This window comes from Phoxinus phoxinus, assembly GCF_949152265.1.
Source record: "Phoxinus phoxinus genome assembly, chromosome: 16".
NCBI lineage: Eukaryota > Metazoa > Chordata > Actinopteri > Cypriniformes > Leuciscidae > Phoxinus > Phoxinus phoxinus.
In genome coordinates, this window is record NC_136891.1 from 5,860,613 (window position 1) to 5,877,827 (window position 17,215).

The following is a 17,215-nucleotide window of genomic DNA, read 5'->3' on the forward strand; positions in this document are numbered from 1 at the left end:
GTAATCTATAAAGTGTGAAATTTAATATTTTAAGATACAATATTTTAAAGGAAAACATGAAATTGCATTATTTTAGTATTATGTTCTTTACCATTATTTTTTCTTAAATATATAGGCTATATGTATATATATATATATGTTTATATATATATATATATATATATATATATATATATATTTATATATATATATTTAAATGTTTCTCCCCAAGTGTTAAACACAATGAAAATGTTGTTTCATAACAGGATATCATGTGCTTCAGCCTGCTGAGTGAACCATGCAAACACTCTCATCAATGGTGGGAACATATACCTGCATAACAGCAAAGTGCCTGTTCTTCCCCACTGATGAGATAAATGACCACAGCCTTTTACAACACCTCAAGATACAAACAACCCGGTTCTGGCCACAGTAGAGTCATTCAAGCACGGTTTATCAAAGCATCTACATGTTCGCAAGAATAGTTTGCAAGAGCTCGATTATAAACAGAACAAAGCTGTAAAAGTAAACTAGTGAATAGATGAATTTTACTGTTTGTCTGATGACATTTAATGTCCCCGATAACCTCTATAGTCCCATTTAGCCACTTGTTAAGGAACAACCTTTTTTCCAGACAACTTAAAGCTTTAAAGAAACTAGAGGGTATGTATATGTAGAATTTTATGTCATAAATTAAACCATGAGAATATCTGTGTGAACCACGGACCTTATTGTAGGCATTTAACCAAAAACCCATTGATTTCAGGAAGATGGAACTGGAAGTGCTAAAAACTCATTTTCGGGGTTTGGCCTACAAAAATACATCATTCCTGCAATACTCTATTAGCACTGGGTTTAAATACCCCGACACCATTTACACAACGGTACTGTCTCCTGACACAATACTGTATTAGTTTAGAAGACTTGGAATATTGCGCACGGGTCATATTTTGACTAGTCTTATACTTTATGAGTGCTCTATTTGTCCGTTATGGAGTTTGCCGTTTAGATCCACAGAAGAAAGAAAGACATACAGGTTTGGAACAGCAAAATGGTGAGTAAATAATGATTGGATTTTCATTTTTGGGTGAACTTTTAGAGTAAATATCAACCGTCTTGAAATCTATTTGAGAGTACTTAGCATGCTTAAACAACAGACTATATATGATATCTCAATGAAATGCCTTTTTTATAAAGCCATCACCCCCTTGATAATACGGTGTCACACAGCAATGTGCTATGCCATATGTTGTGATGATATGGATCCGTATTGCAGCTTGTGGAATAAGTAAATAAATAACACACAAAGAACCACTCCATGTGCTATTAAAGTGAGCATGAAATGGAAGTTGTGATAGTCTTTTTGTCCCTAATGTGACGTATATCTGAGATAAACGGCTTCTCAAACAAGAAGAATTTTAAGCAGGACTTGATTTTTTTAGCATTGGGAATTGATTGGATTGTTGTGGTTTGCTATTGGTGGATGTGAGTGTGAGTGACAGGTTGTCCCGCCCTCATGCCGACTCACACGTCACCAGAGAAGAGAAGAGAAGAGTTGTTGCTGCAAGAGGGAAGGGAAGTTATTTCGATTAAAGATTATGAGCTCATGAATAAAAAAAAAAGATGTGCACAGAAATATAATTTATAATAAATATTGCAATATTACATAAAAAAACAAAAACAAGTCTATTTTGATTTCATGGTGACTTGAACCAGGCAAAAGTTCCTGTTAACTAATGTTCTGTACATATTCATTCATAAGAGCGCAAGTCACAGATCCTACTGATTCGGCATCAGTTGAGTCTCATTCTCCTTGCTTTCCTCCGCTCCAGGTTTGGACTTGTTTGGGTCACACACCAGAAAGATGGTATTCTCTGGGTCGATTTTGGCGTCGGATGTACGGCAGATGTTGAATCTCCCGCAGAGGCGGCTCAACTGGTTGACTTCTCGTTTGAAGTTCTTGCTGAACACATAGTAGATGAACGGGTTGTATATAGTGGACGTCTTGGCGAACAGACACGGTAGCATGCTGACCTCAGGAGGGATTGAATCACCAGGCCGGTAGACGGACCACAGGCTAATGATGCCATACGGCGCCCAGCAGCCGACAAACCCAATGCTAATCAACACAGCGATCTGTAAAAGCAGAGAATAACATGCTGAGATCTGTTTTGATGTTTGTTCCTGGCCAACATTGCATGGTGGGGCCAATATGGGCCCTACATGGTTTGTCCATGGGTTCCATGTTGGCCCAGCATGGGCTAATTCAGATAGGGCCAAAATAGGAACCGTTGCCAAACCCATATAGGGTCCATACTGGGGATAATTCAGATACTGCCAACATTGAACCCATTAATAAACCCATTTAGGGCCCATACTGGGACTATTTCAGATAGGGCCAACATTTAACTCATTGACAAATCCATTTAAGGCCAATACTGGGGCTATTTCAGATAGGGCCGACATGAAACCCATTGACAAACCCATTTAGGCCCAATACTGGGGCTATTTCAGATAGGGCCGACATGAAACCCATTGACAAACCCATTTAGGGCCCAAACTGGGGCTAATTCAGATAGGGCCGACATGGAACCCATTGACGAACCCATTTAGGGCTAATACTGGGGCTATTTCAGATAGGGCCGACATGAAACCCATTGACGAACCCATTTAGGGCCAATACTGGGGCTATTTCAGACAAGGCCGACATGGAACCCATTGACGAACCCATTTAGGGCCAATACTGGGGCTATTTCAGACAAGGCCGACATGAAACCCATTGACGAACCCATTTAGGGCCAATACTGGGGCTATTTCAGATAGGGCCGACATGGAACCCATTGACGAACCCATTTAGGGCCAATACTGGGGCTATTTCAGACAAGGCCGACATGAAACCCATTGACGAACCCATTTAGGGCCCAAGGCTATTTCAGATAGGGCCGACGTGGAACCCATTGACGAACCCATTTAGGGCCAATACTGGGGCTATTTCAGATAGGGCCGACATGGAACCCATTGACGAACCCATTTAGGGCCAATACTGGGGCTATTTCAGATAAGGCCGACATGAAACCCATTGACGAACCCATTTAGGGCCCAAACTGGGGCTATTTCAGATAGGGCCGACATGGAACCCATTGACGAACCCATTTAGGGCCAATACTGGGGCTATTTCAGATAGGGCCGACATGGAACCCATTGACGAACCCATTTAGGGCCCAAACTGGGGCTAATTCAGATAGGGCCAACATGTCACCCATTGATCAACAGATCATTATAAATAATACGGCTTAGTTAGTGTCTTGCAATGCTACAGTATAGTGATTGGCACCTCTTTCTGAATACATTCAATGCTATGAAAATATGAATGCTGAATGTGTCTGTAAACAACCTTCAGGTGATGTGAAGCTTATGCATACAGCAGCTTTTAAATGGTCTCATGTGGGAAGAACAATCACAGATAAGACCATGGGAAAAGAAAGCCAGTGATAATTGAATCATCTTCTTGTCATGGAATGTATTTTTGTTGTGTCTGTTGGATTGTTGTTGTGGTATTTTGTGTTGCATTACCATGAAAAAAGAATACATAAATAAATGAAATGAAATTTACAGTATTTTGGAATAACTGTTGCTTTCGAAAGCTCAAGGGCATTAGGGATGAATAGAGCTCAGTTTTGAATGAGTTACGTTTAAAAATCCAATTCACACTACAGGGAGACATATCCCTCAGCGTCATTACACTAGGAATAAAAATGTCCAGGTTGAGATTGCGGAAAGAATCAGAGTTTGAGTGAGGTGTGATGTAAGGATTGGTAAAGGTTGAACACAATGTATTATTTTTTCTTAGGCTTGTCAAGGCTTTTCTTTTCCATATACTGACAGCAGACAAGGGAAACAGTCATGCTCTTTAAAGTAGTCCATATAATCTGTTTCACTATTCTAACTCTTCTGAAGCATTAAGAGCAGAAACAAACTGAAATGATTTTTCACATTGTTCACAAGTTTCACATTTTGTAAAATGCAATAAAATCCACAAATCTATGATTTGTTAATTCTCTTTTTAACTGACAAAAATACAATGAAAAGTTTTCCAATGTTTTGACAACATAATTTTGTAATTAAACTATTTTGTATTTTGTAAACATACACAAATTTTGATTTTGATGGCTGCAACACACTACAATCATGAGATAATTGTCAAACAATTAAAAAAAAAAAATCTCAATGCAAGATTGCTAAGAATGTATGTCTTTCACCATCTTCCATACATAATATTGTGAAAAGATTCAGGGAATCCAGAGAAATCTCAGTCTTTGTAAAGGGCAAGGCAGGAGACCTCCGTTGAATGTGCGTGACCTTTGAGCCCTCAGGTGGCACTGCATGAGAAACCATCATGCTACTGTTAAATATAGCCACATGTGCTCGGGAGTACTTCGGAAAAGCATTGTCACTTAACAGTCTGACGCCGCATCAAGAAATGCAACTCGAATCTCTGTTACGCAAGGAAAAAGCTATACATCTGTTCAATGCAGAAATGCTGCCGAGTTCTCTGGGCCCGAGCTTATCTCAGATGGTCTAGAAGACAGTGGAAATGTGTGCAGTGGTCAGACGAGTCCGTGTTTCAGCTTGTTTTTGGAAAAAACAGACATCCAGTTCTCAGTCCTAAAGATGAAAGGGACCATACAGACATTCATCATCAGCGACATTCATCAAGTCTTGGAATGGGGGTGCATCAGTGCAAGAGGCATGGGTGAGTTTCATATGTGTGAAGTTACCATTGACGTGTCTGGATTGTGCAGAGACATGTACTGCCATCAAAATGACATTTTTCCCAGGAAGCAAGACCATGTCAGGCCTCATATTGCACATGCTCAACAGAGTGGTTTACACACAGCCTGCATGCAGTCCAGATCGCTCTCTTATTGAAAATGTATGGCCCATCATGAAAAGGAGAATCAGACAACGATTACCACAAACTGTTATTAAAGCAGATGTCTTATATCAGGCAAGATTGGGTAAAAATTCCACTTGCAAAACTGCAACAATTAGTATCCTCAATTCCCAAATTAATAAAAAGTGTAATTAAAAGGAAAGGTGATGTGACACAGTGGTAAACATGCCTCTGTCCCAAATTTTTTTGGAGTGTTGCTGCCATCAAAATCAAAATTAGTTTATATACAATTGATTTCTGGCTATTGTGACTTAAATAACATGACTAAAGATAAAAGCTAGAAAGCCTCATATTAGCAGTGTAGCTGGTACACACTTTAAATCAAACACACTCACCACCATGAGCCGCCGCTGCATCTTTATCATGTTGGGTATGTGGTTGCTGTCGTCCATAGACTTGTAGGTGACGTATAGTTTCAGAGCGATGCCAGAGTAGCACGACATGATGATGATGGCTGGGAGGATGAGGTTCATGATGAAGATGGTAACGACAAAAGACTGGCTTTGTTCCTTCATGTCCCTCCAGGCCAGAGTACAGGACAGGCCGAAGGACTCTGGGCCGTATTTCCCCCATCCAATCAGAGGGAGAAGAGCCCAGAGTAGCGCGTACAGCCATGTGGTTGCCACAAGTATCTTTGCGTTCCTTTTGCTGATTTTCTCTTCTATGGACAGAGACAGACATTGCTAGGTATGAAAAGGGGATTCAAATGGAAAAAGTATGTATCATTTAGTTCTATGACCATTTTTCATGCTATGATTTTGAAGCTGCTTTTTCACTGTTGCTATTGCCTGCCGCCCCTCTAATGAACTTGCGATTATAGCTCGTGAAGTGGCAATGATTTTGCATTCATCTAAAGGAGTGATTGAATGAACCCATATGGGTTAGTTGAAGCTACAGTGTTCTGTAAATATAAATATAACAGAATAGAATGTAAATAATTAAATTATATTTCAAATTGTATTCAAAACCCTCTATTTTACAAAACTATAAAGTTAGACAAACAAATAATATAATAATAATTATGAAATAATTGTTGTGCTCATGCATATATTTTAAACATGTTTCATATATTTAATCATTTATTTGATTTGTTCCACAATAAATTCATTTTATTTTTTAAAAGAACAAAAAAAAAAATCCTGTTTTTTATTATTTATCTATTGTTTCCACTTATGGTATCTTATTTTATTGGTAGATACTCTTTCAAGACAAGTTAAGGACTAAAGACCTCAATCTCTATAGCACATTTAGCCTATACTGTAAGTGGTTGAAGAATTATTTTGCTAGCAAGCATCACCAAGAACACTAATATAAGAGGAATTGTACAAGCTGACCTGTATAACTGCCCTCATATTAAGCTGAGTTCACACTAAATGCCCCAAAAATATGGGCAACTGGATCTCTCGTCTAGATGTGCCTGAACTTGGCTGAGAGAGTGGTTTGAAACCACTGCCATGTGTTTGTATGCTTCATTAAGACAGAGACAGAGCTGGAAACATACCGAGTCTTTTCCTAGAAAACAGTGGAATGTGTGGTTTTCCAGATTACATACACATACCGGTATATAAGCTTCTGCCAGTAAACCAACACAAACAAGAGTCTAGATCCTTTCATTCAGGGGGAGACCGGGGAGTGTTGTAACATGGGGTCAGTTGTAACACTGTCAGCTTGACAAGTCAGAAAATAGCTATGGTGATGTCATCAATATCATACACTCCTATCACCTTTTTGAGCTCACAGGAGAAGTGGCATGTGACTGTGAGCAACATTGTAGTTTTTGTGACAAAAAAAAATGTTTAATCAAGATTATTTTTTGCCAATTTTTTAGGCCCTGTTTACACCTGGTATTAAGATGTGTTTTGGCCGATCGGATCACAAGTAGATACAAGTACAGTAGATAGACGAGGGAGACACATACCCGTTCACACCCGTTTGTCTCTTTTGTCCACTTTCAACCACTGTCCTGATCTCTTCGAGGGGAGATTCTATGGGCGGCTAAATGTATGTATTTCAGATCTTTCGATCCAATGGAAAAAAACAAGCTCGCGCAATTCACATATGATCGCGTGCGGAGACGACGGAAAAACATACGGAAAGCAGCAGCTTTAGTTTCTGCTCTGACAGCGGCAAGACCAGCCGAACGCTGTGAGTGTGTGTTAGAAATCAGGAATGCTGAGAGAACATTATGCTTGGAACGTTTTTCGTCTTCAAATCAAACTTGGGTCTCCAGCCAAAGTTTAAATCCCGTCTTGCTAGCACGATTCCCATAATGTTTACGCATTAGGTCAGTAGGCAGAGAGTATGTGGTCTTCTGCGGCTGTTCAAACGCATTCGACCACATGGACGTTTACACTACGAAAGCAATCCGGTTCAACTACCTCTGGAAGTGGTCGAAAGTGGATAAGCTCAAAACGTTTTAGGCCCTGTTTACACCTGTATATAGCGTTGTCTACTTGAGATCAAATCAACCAAAACTCATCTTAATACCAGGTGTAAACAGGGCCTTAGGCTGCATTCACACTGTCAGTTCAAATCCGATTAGCCTATTTGTGTATCCAATTGGAATCTGATCTAAAATGATTGACTGTCCACATGGTGTATCGCAACTTTTCAGATTCGGTTTGTGTGTCCATGGGTCTTTAGTTTCCGGAATATCTGCATTGGTTCCTATATGGCAATGGCAATGCATTGGTAGGTATATGCCAACAACAACAACAGCAACTGCACTATGGAGGGGTTTGCAATAGAGATGTTGTCTTATTTATAGCATGACAATGTGTAGCCGCCGTGCTGAACTACTGCATCTTATGAGGCAGCGTTCGGCACTTTGCAACAACACAACCTTGATTCTGCAACCACTTTCAGCATGTTCCCTATATTCATCTGACGTTTACATTTTACATGGCATGAGAAAGTCACATAAACCACGCAAAATCCAATCAGGGCAGTCAGACTGAAACGGATTTCCAGAAATGCGTTTTGAATTGGATTTCAAACCACATGAATGTAGCTCATAACAAATTTGGAAAATTTGCATTTTATGTGACACTTGCTAAATCTGGTCAGATTTCAATCGGACATGCACAAAAGTCGTATTTGAAATGACAGTCTGAATGTTCCGAGACTGATAGCAGCAATGTTTCTAGGTCCCCATCCCGGGATTGATGTTAGGGTGCTGCTATGTAGTTGCTAGTATGTTCTGGATGGTTGCTAGGGTGGTCTGTGATGTTACCATAGTGTAGGTGGTTGCTGTGAAGTTCAGGGTGGATGTTAGGGCATTGCTATGCAGTTGCTAGGGTGTTCTGGGTGGTTGCTAGGGGGTTGCCAGGGCATTGCTATATGGTTGCTAGGTTGGGTGGTTGGCAAGACCGCCTACTGAATGAACTCTTCTGGTGTCGTATCTCTTTTATCAGTATCAGTATTAGTCTGGCAACAAGAACAAACAAGAGATCCATTTATTTCTCTACACGGCAGTTTTCCCATGCCAAGTTTCATTTCAATAATTCAGTGTTTGTCTCCCGGGCATGAGACAACAAAAAACTCTATTAAGTTAGCTTTCTGAACTGTCATGTCGAGTTTGTGTGTAAATGACAACTATGTGCTGTAACAGAGCTCCCCAGCAGCTCTCAGCGTGAAAACGATCTCTTACAGAGATGAAACCGGATCGCTCCGTCTGTCAAACCATTACTGGATATCGAAACCTTGTTTTGCTATTATAGTGGAAAAAATCAGAAATGATTGGCTGTTTGCACAACCTATTTGGAGGATGTCGAATGTGAGATATTATTTTACATCGTACTGAAGAAAAAAACGCTCTTTTAGTGATCTCATTTGCTTTCTGTGCTGGACTGTTGAAACTGTAGGAGGGAAGTACTAGTTATCGTCATTTAAATAAATATTCGTTATTTAAATATTTTGAGACTTGGCCTACTAAATCTCCCTCCATGCTCTTTGCAACAAAAAATAAATCCCTTATTTTTACTCTCAAGACTGATATTGTAATATTTGATGTATAAATTAACTCTCATGTTCTGTTTGAGGTCTTAGAGACCTCAAGGCTCATTTTAATAGCTTGAAAATTATGGTCAAGGGAATATTCCAGGTTTGGTATACAAGGTAAGCTCATTCGACAGCATTTGTAGCATAATGTTGATTAGGCTACCAAAAAAACTCATACCAACTCATTTTCGTAAAAAATAAAACCAAAAATGCAGGCATTTACAATTAAAGTGAATGGAGCCAATTTCTGGAGGATTTAAAAGCAGAAATGTGAAGCTTATAACTTTATAAAAGCACTTGACTTAGTTCTGTGTATTATATGAGCTGTAAAGTTGTTTAAACCCTTTTTACAGTCGTTTAGGGTTTTAGAGTTTACGGTGTTACGTTTTCATGGCGACAAAGTAGTAAAATTGTATAGAACTCTTCACAGAAAAATTGAGTACGCGATGATTGATTCAATAATAAAATCACATATTGTTTGTCTTGTGTCTATACTGTTGAAACAGTGATCGTTTTAACATTTACATTTTATTGTGCCGCACGTAACTCAGATTTTAATAGGAAATTGTAATTATTCTCTCAAATGCTGTTGATTAACCTCAAACTGTACTAAACTTGGAGTATTCATTTAATACCTACAGATATAGATACAGAATTTTTTTATGATCTTATGAGAACAGATTATAAACAAAATGTCAGCAGATAACACGCATCAACCATCTTCCATGAAAATTTGGGATATGTATTGGGTCTTATGGAAACCTGCAATAAATTCTAAGATTCTTTGATTTATTTTATTGTGTTAATCTACAATGTGCTTTAGCTGGGGTCAAACTGACTCTAAATAGAAATACGTAACTAGAAACAATATGGGTTACATTTCTGAAAAGTGTAACCCATGTATAATATCTGTAAGCTAAGTTTGATTAGCTCAGATTAATGTATTGGAAAAATGTGAACTACTACCATTCTGAAACATACATCATTGTCATTCTGAACAGAACATTAAAATGGTAAGAAAAGGCAATTCATTTGTATCTCAGCCAGTAGCCTTGAGGTGGTATCACTCGTTAGGAATCCATGCTGAATTCAGAATAGAAATAGGTCTAAGGATAAACCCCTGAGGAACTCACTGGGTGATTGGAGCGTTAAAGACACGATGAAGCGAACAATCGCCATAATTGTCAGGGTCATCATGCTAGCTGCTCCAAAGAAAAATCCCATCAGGCCGTAGTACACACAGGTGACGTCTCCTCCTATCCAATGGTGGTTCCAAGCTGAGGCTACAGCCAGCGGGTACATTGTGACGGCTGCTCCCAGATCTGTCACAGCAAGATTCACGCCAAGAAGCTCTGGGGGCTTCATGTGGTTTGACCGCTTGTACGCCATCACAAGAACCATCAAGTTCCCCACAATGGAAAGAATTGCTGCATGTGAAAGATAACAGGTAGAAATACATTAAGAAATTAGGTGTGTACATACAGCAACATGTTATTCAACCGGTTTTACTCATTCAAAACAATGCCTTTAATTTACTAAGAATTATAGTACATATATAGTGCTTTGTTGGCTATATGGTAAAACATTTATTTTTCACTTAAAAGTTTGGGGTCTGTAAGATTTTTTAAAAAAAAATCTGCAAGGCTGCATTTATTTGATTAAAAATACAGTGAAAACTGTAATACTGGGAAATATTATTACAATTAAAAATAAATGTTTTCTATTTGAATATATTTTTAAAGTGTCATTTTGATGGCAGAGCTGAATTATCAGCATCATTACTCCAGTCTTTAGTGTCACATGATCCTTCAGAAATCATTATGCTAATATGATTTGCTGCTCAAGAAACATTTTTACTATAAATTTTAAACCAGTTGTTTTACTTAATATTCTTGTTGATACACTTTTTCAGGGTACTTTGATGAATAGAAAGTTCAAAAGAATAGCACATATTTTACCCCAAACGTTTGAACAGTAGTGTGTGTGCATATTATTATATATATAAACTATCCCATTTTGTATAACACTAAATGTATCTGTAATTCTTGATTCTGATTGGTCAATTGCTGAATTCTGCGCTCAAATATTTTTGTATACCGGCCGTGGCAAGCATTATCCAACGTACCTGTACCCGTACAATGAACAGTTGTCTTAGAATCACTTCGTTCTCTAAAGTGACATGTATTAAATCAATATTCCGTGTCCATTTCTTTACTATTTATTTCAAAATGAATGACATATTGCGTCTGGGTTTTGATTTTGAGATAATGACTAGCTGACTGTACATTTCCCTCTTTATTACTTACAGGATTTTCCTCCATAAACTTGTTGAATAACCCATGCTGTATCTTCCATATATTAGTTCTATTTTGCATTTACATTTTTATTTATGGATTTGGCTTATACCCAAAGTGACATGCATTGCCTTTAAGTTTCATTTGATCAGTTTGTCCATTTTCCATGTTCTTGGCTCTCCTCTACAGTTTAAACCACAGGGAGTATTGTGTGTGTTGTGTTGTGTTTAATGTTAGGGGCAAATCCCAGACGAATTCTTCTGCAGTCTTATGTAACCCCATCTTCAAACAGTCTCTTGTGTCCTTTCTTTGTGTCTTCGCCTCTCTTTAATCTCAGCAGCCAACAGTATGTCATCTTGACTCTTTGATAACCTTCTTGTTGTGCCCTTCAGCCATGTACAGTTTCACACCGAGATGTCGGGTGCTTTATCGCCAAATTATACAGGTCTGTTCCATTCATAATCAAACTGGAGCTTTAGACTGCATTATAATAGTGTACATTAGCGGTGGGACTTACATTTACTGTGTGCATTTGGCAGATACTTTTATCCAAAGCAACTTTTATTGAAATCAAGGCATATATTGTAAACACTTCATGCATTCTCTGGGAATCAAACCCATGACCAACTCTACTCCACAACAACACTATTTTAATTTGCTGAATGTTACATTTTACTAGCATTATCAGGTTTGATCTGTGCTGTGCTGGTGAAATCCTTCATCCAGTAGGTTGACCGCTGAGTACGTGGATTACATTAAATACGAGCCATCTGTAGTCATACCTTTTAAAGAATCGCACGCAAGATTCTAGGATAAACTAATAGATCTCCCTGCGGCGGAAAAACAAACAGAATACCTACATCTACTCCAGCAAAATTAACAACAGCTTCCTTTGCATGGAACAAACGTGTTTAGGGAACAGAGGACCTTCATTCAACAGAGAATTATGGGTAAAGTGTGTATAAGTCATAAGCCATCAGCTTTACCCCTTATCCTCAGCTTGTCAATAGGTTCAATGCTCCCAAGGATTTACCAAACACCTGCAGTTTGCTGTGACATGTATTGAGGAGATTAAATGTCCCCAGTTGCAAAGACCTGAAAAATGATGTGGGGTACAAACTACTGCGTCAACATCCACAGGCATTTCTCAAAGAAGCCGAATGAAAAGCGACACCCAAATCAGTGTGAAAGCACCTGAATTTCTATTTATGATGTCTCAATATGTCATTTACAACACAATTTTCTGAAGTGTGTGGACTTTGAGGCGTGAAAAGACTCCAGACTTGGAAAGTCATCTGCTTTGGTGACCTGGAGGTCAAAGCTGCAAATCTTGTAATTGAAGATATTAAATGAACCTTGAACTCAATTGAGCTGAATAATTGCCCACTGTAGAGCTGCTTTACAGCCGAATTGAATTAATTTCATAATTGAATCATTTTCTCTCGCCTCTCGAAATTCATGACATGACTCTCAGATTTTCTATATAAATACTACATGAGTAAATTAAATGACTGAGTGATGACAAAGGATGGGAGAGAAGGAGAGGATGCAGGCATTTATCTGTTCACAAATAGGGTGGACTGGGGATAGTTACACTTTTAATAGCAAATCAATTTCTGCGTAAAATCATACTTGAAGCAATTGAACAACCCTTACTGCTCAGAAAAAAAGGAAAGTTAATTGAACAAACCATATTGGGGAACGTCATCATGCCGTTCGGCACAGTTTCTGAAGGGAGGGCATCATGTTCTGCTACAGAATGTCACAGTACATGTTGCAATCCATGTTTCCCTTAATGAAGCGCAGCTCCCCAGTACCAGCAGCACTCATGCAGCCCCAGACCATGATGCTACCACCACCATGCTTGACACAGTAGGCAAGACACAATTTTCTTGGTACTCCGTCCTCACCAGGGCATCGCCACACATTCTGGACATCATCTGAGCCAAACAAGTTTATCTAAGTCTCATCAGACCACAGGACATGGTTAATCATGGTCTAAGTCATGGTCGTGGAAAGGTTGTTTTCTGCAAACTGTTTGCGGGCTTTCCTGTGAGCCAGCTTTAGAAGAGGCTTCCTTCTGGGACGACGACCATGCAAACCGACTTGTTGCAGTGAGCGGCGTATGGTCTGAGCACTGACCAGCTGACCTTCCACTTCTGCAACCTCTAAAGCAATGCTGGCAGCACTCATGCGTCTGTTTTTTGAAGCCAGCTTCTGCACCTGACGCACAACACGAGGACTCAACTTCTTTGATTGACCCTTGCGAGGCTTGTTACCCGTCTTGGAAAACATCTGTATGACCATGGCCTGTACTGTAACTCAGTTTCTGGGTGTTACCAATCTTCTTATAGCCTATAGGTCAACTTTGTGGAGAGCAACAATTCTAATTCTCAAATCCTTAGAGAGTTCTTTGTCATGAGGTTGGACATGTTGAACATCCAGTGGTCAGTAGCTATGAGAGAATTGTACTCAAAGCACAAATTTGAACTGCTCTAATACAAGATACAATGATGAATAGGACACGTGGCGTTGCATGGTTTTGCATGGTTAAACAACATACAGCTATTACCACTTCGGGTGTACTCACTTTTGTTGCTAGATATTTTGATAATAATGGCTGTATGTTGAGTTATTTTCTGAGGACAGTAAATATATACTGGTATACAAGCAGATCATTGACTACTCTAAAATATCCAAGTTTAATTTCTATAGTATTGTCCCTTGAGTAGATATACAGAAATGTTTGCTAAAATGTGAGGTGTGTACTCAATTTTGTGAAATACTGTTGTTATGAAACCTCTAGAGAAAATTGTGGTAAAACAGCTTAGAGGGTAAATTAGATACTTATTAGTTTGCGTATAAGCAAAATCGCAGTACAGAGGATGCAGTGGTAACACTATTACTGAAGCATCTGGATAAGTCTTAAACTATATCTCTGGCTCTCTTTGTGGACTTTACCTCTGTGTTTAATGCGATACAGCCTGAGCTTCTACTGACAAAAAATGATTCAAATGAAAGTTAATCCTTACCTGGTTGATTGGTACTACTCATTTTTGACAGGTAGAATACAGATAGTTAGATCAGAATCAATCAGAAAAATTCCACTTGTTTCTTATTCAGGAGCGCCTCAGGTTGGGTGAGCACATCTTTCCTTTTTATACAAACGACTGTAAAACTGATATCATAAACATATATATTGAAGTTTACAGATGCTTTTGTCTTTAGTAGGGATTGAAGATGATTCATCAGTGTTGTATGGATAGATTAGCGAAAGGATTTCACTTATTATAAATGAAAAGAAGACAGGAAATAATTTTGGTCTTCCAGTGAATCAAACACAAGTGTACATACTGAACAAGTGTCTTCTTATAAATACTTGGGTATGTGGATGCTGCTTAATCATGCAATGAAAAATCTGAGAAGGGTCGAACATAATACAATCGAGCACACATCCAATGCACATACAGTATAGATTACGTTTGATGTAAGTTACAAGAACGTAACTATTTTCTTAGGATACTACAGTCGTTTCAAGCTAATAAACAGATCTTGCTATTGTTTTTTTTAAATCTATAATACGGAGGGTTGTACAATATGGAACATGTGCATGGTATAACCTGTCTCTCTCTTCAATTTAAAGCTCGATTGGCTATGTATTTGTTCAATCTGAGCCAAATGCTTGATTCAAGTTTTCAAGATTTATATACTAAAAACGTTTAGGTCTCTGGCAGGTAAAATGATGTCTAACCCTTCATATCAGCTTTTATATTCATATCACGAATATCAGCTTTTGCCATTAAACAGAAGATTTAGCATATGCTGAACAGATTAATGGAAATATTTTGATCACCAGTCTGTTAACTTAATAGAGTTGGGGATCTAAGTAGGCCTCTGGTTTCTGAAAACATATATGACTAAATTGATGCACTGTTTAGTGTATTGTGATGTATTAATTGATGTGAGACAGTAAACGCTGCGGGATGCGAGACCATTTTTAGAAGAAATTCCCACAATAGGCCTAAAGTGAAATTGGAAAAAAAAATTTGAAAGCGAAAATTTCACAAAAATGAAGCTACAGTAATTCAATAACGCTGTTTGACAACAAAGCCATTACTAGAGAACGAGAAAAAAGCAATTGTGTAGTTGGGCTTGTGTTGTTGTTTAAAAGCCTTGTAGTTGCTGAGAAAGGTTATTTAGCCCTCATGAGAACTTCTCGCGTATGACAACTAACCCCGGTTTATCCTAAATGAAAGTATAGGCTACCAAAGCATCGATTGATAATCTTCTATAAACTTGTTTTCGGATTAACACATCCCTTTTGAGTCAATTATGTAAGAAGTGAATTTCAGTAATCCGTCTGGAAACAAACAGACTCGTTATTACGCACCAAAATCGGTTACCAAAAAAGTTGGAGATCCAGAAACTCAATCTTACCAATGAGCAGCAGGAACGCCCCAACTCCATAATCCACAGCGGGCGATAGTTTAGAGGAATAAATATCCATGAGGACAAGTGAGGTGTGCTCTTCAGCGGGAAGAGATGATGTTAATCAATTCCCAGAAATAAACGCGCTCGACATGATCAGTGCAATTGGGGGAAAAGTTACAGAAAATATACGCGCGGCGTAATGATCCACACTGCTGTCATGTGTCAGAAACATCTGTCGTCCAAAAGAGATAACGAACGCGATTAAATGAAGCTTCGACCACACCAACAGACCGAGGGAATGAAACGAAGCCGTTGTCTTTGCTCAATGAGGAGGAAAACAGAAGAACACACCATGAGCAGTTAGTGGTGCGCGTTGGACACACTCACTCCAGCGCGACTGCAGCGTCTCTGATATATATACACCATCTCTACAAGAGTCCGCTTCAGTCAAGTCCTCAACAGACAACAGGAGGGGCTTCATAACCACTGGACCACTCTTGAGATAGATAGATAGATAGATAGATAGATAGATAGATAGATAGATAGATAGATAGATAGATAGATAGATAGATAGATAGATAGATAGATAGATAGATAGATAGATAGATAGATAGATAGATAGATAGATAGATAGATAGATAGATAGATAGATAGATAGATAGTTGGATAGATAGATAGATAGATAGATTTCCCTCATTATATTTGTGTGTGTGTGTGTGTGTGTGTATAGGCTATATATATATATATATATTAAAGCTGTAAATTGCAATCATGCAATCCTCACAAAACACACTTGATTACAGAAACACAGTAAACACTGTAGCCTATGCAAGAAACAAGTGGATTCTTCTTACACATATAAAGGAAATTAAATCAAATCAAATCAACAAGCTTCAGTTGTAATTATGTTTTCAAGAGTTGGATTCCCAACCTTAATTAAATTTAACGAAACAAACTGGGACATCATGACCCAGTAAAATATGAATAATTTACTGTACTGCATTATCAAAACTGATGGAGCCATTTCGAAGTGCACTAAGACAATTATGTTCTGGTCTCTTTGATGTCTCTGAATGAAACGAAAACTTAAATCCATCAAGAATAGTCAAACTGTGAGATTGAGCACATTAGCATATAAAGTTTGTGTGCAGAGCAGAAATGAGTCAAATTATGCAATTAAAGCACAATGCTCAGAGGAATTTGTTTGGGCACAATTCACAATTAAAGCTACATTTTGATTTCTTCAGCTGGTTGTTTTTCAGCAGAAAACTTTGAGTGAGGTTAATGAAGGAACTGTGCTGTGTCCCAATTGGGCTTATTTGCATGGACAATATGTATCTGTACTTTTTGGAGCGTGTTCATGTGCATATCAAAAATCCAAACCCACACCTTTGACTCTTATAACATACTTTGATTTAGGACACACTAATTCTGTTCTAACATACTATTTAGGATGTTTATAATGGCGAAAATCAGGACTGATTAATTTCCTATGGAAAGCATGAACTGATAAAATGTATTTAATGCACTGCAAGTTGCTTGAGATAAAAACATCTGC

General features: G+C 38.4%; 1 protein-coding gene across 1 annotated transcript; it reads right to left on the reverse strand.

The window, feature by feature from the left end:
• Window positions 1-1,610: 1,610 nt before the first annotated feature.
• opn8b (opsin 8, group member b) lies at window positions 1,611-16,056 on the reverse strand. Its single transcript, XM_079584845.1, has 4 exons — window positions 15,664-16,056; window positions 10,066-10,359; window positions 5,269-5,594; window positions 1,611-2,115 (listed from the first exon to the last, which is right to left on the reverse strand). The coding sequence occupies exons 1-4, from the start codon at window positions 15,731-15,733 to the stop codon at window positions 1,759-1,761; spliced, it is 1,047 nt and encodes a 348-aa protein (XP_079440971.1). The 5' UTR covers window positions 15,734-16,056; the 3' UTR covers window positions 1,611-1,758.
• Between the last annotated feature and the right edge of the window lie 1,159 nt (window positions 16,057-17,215).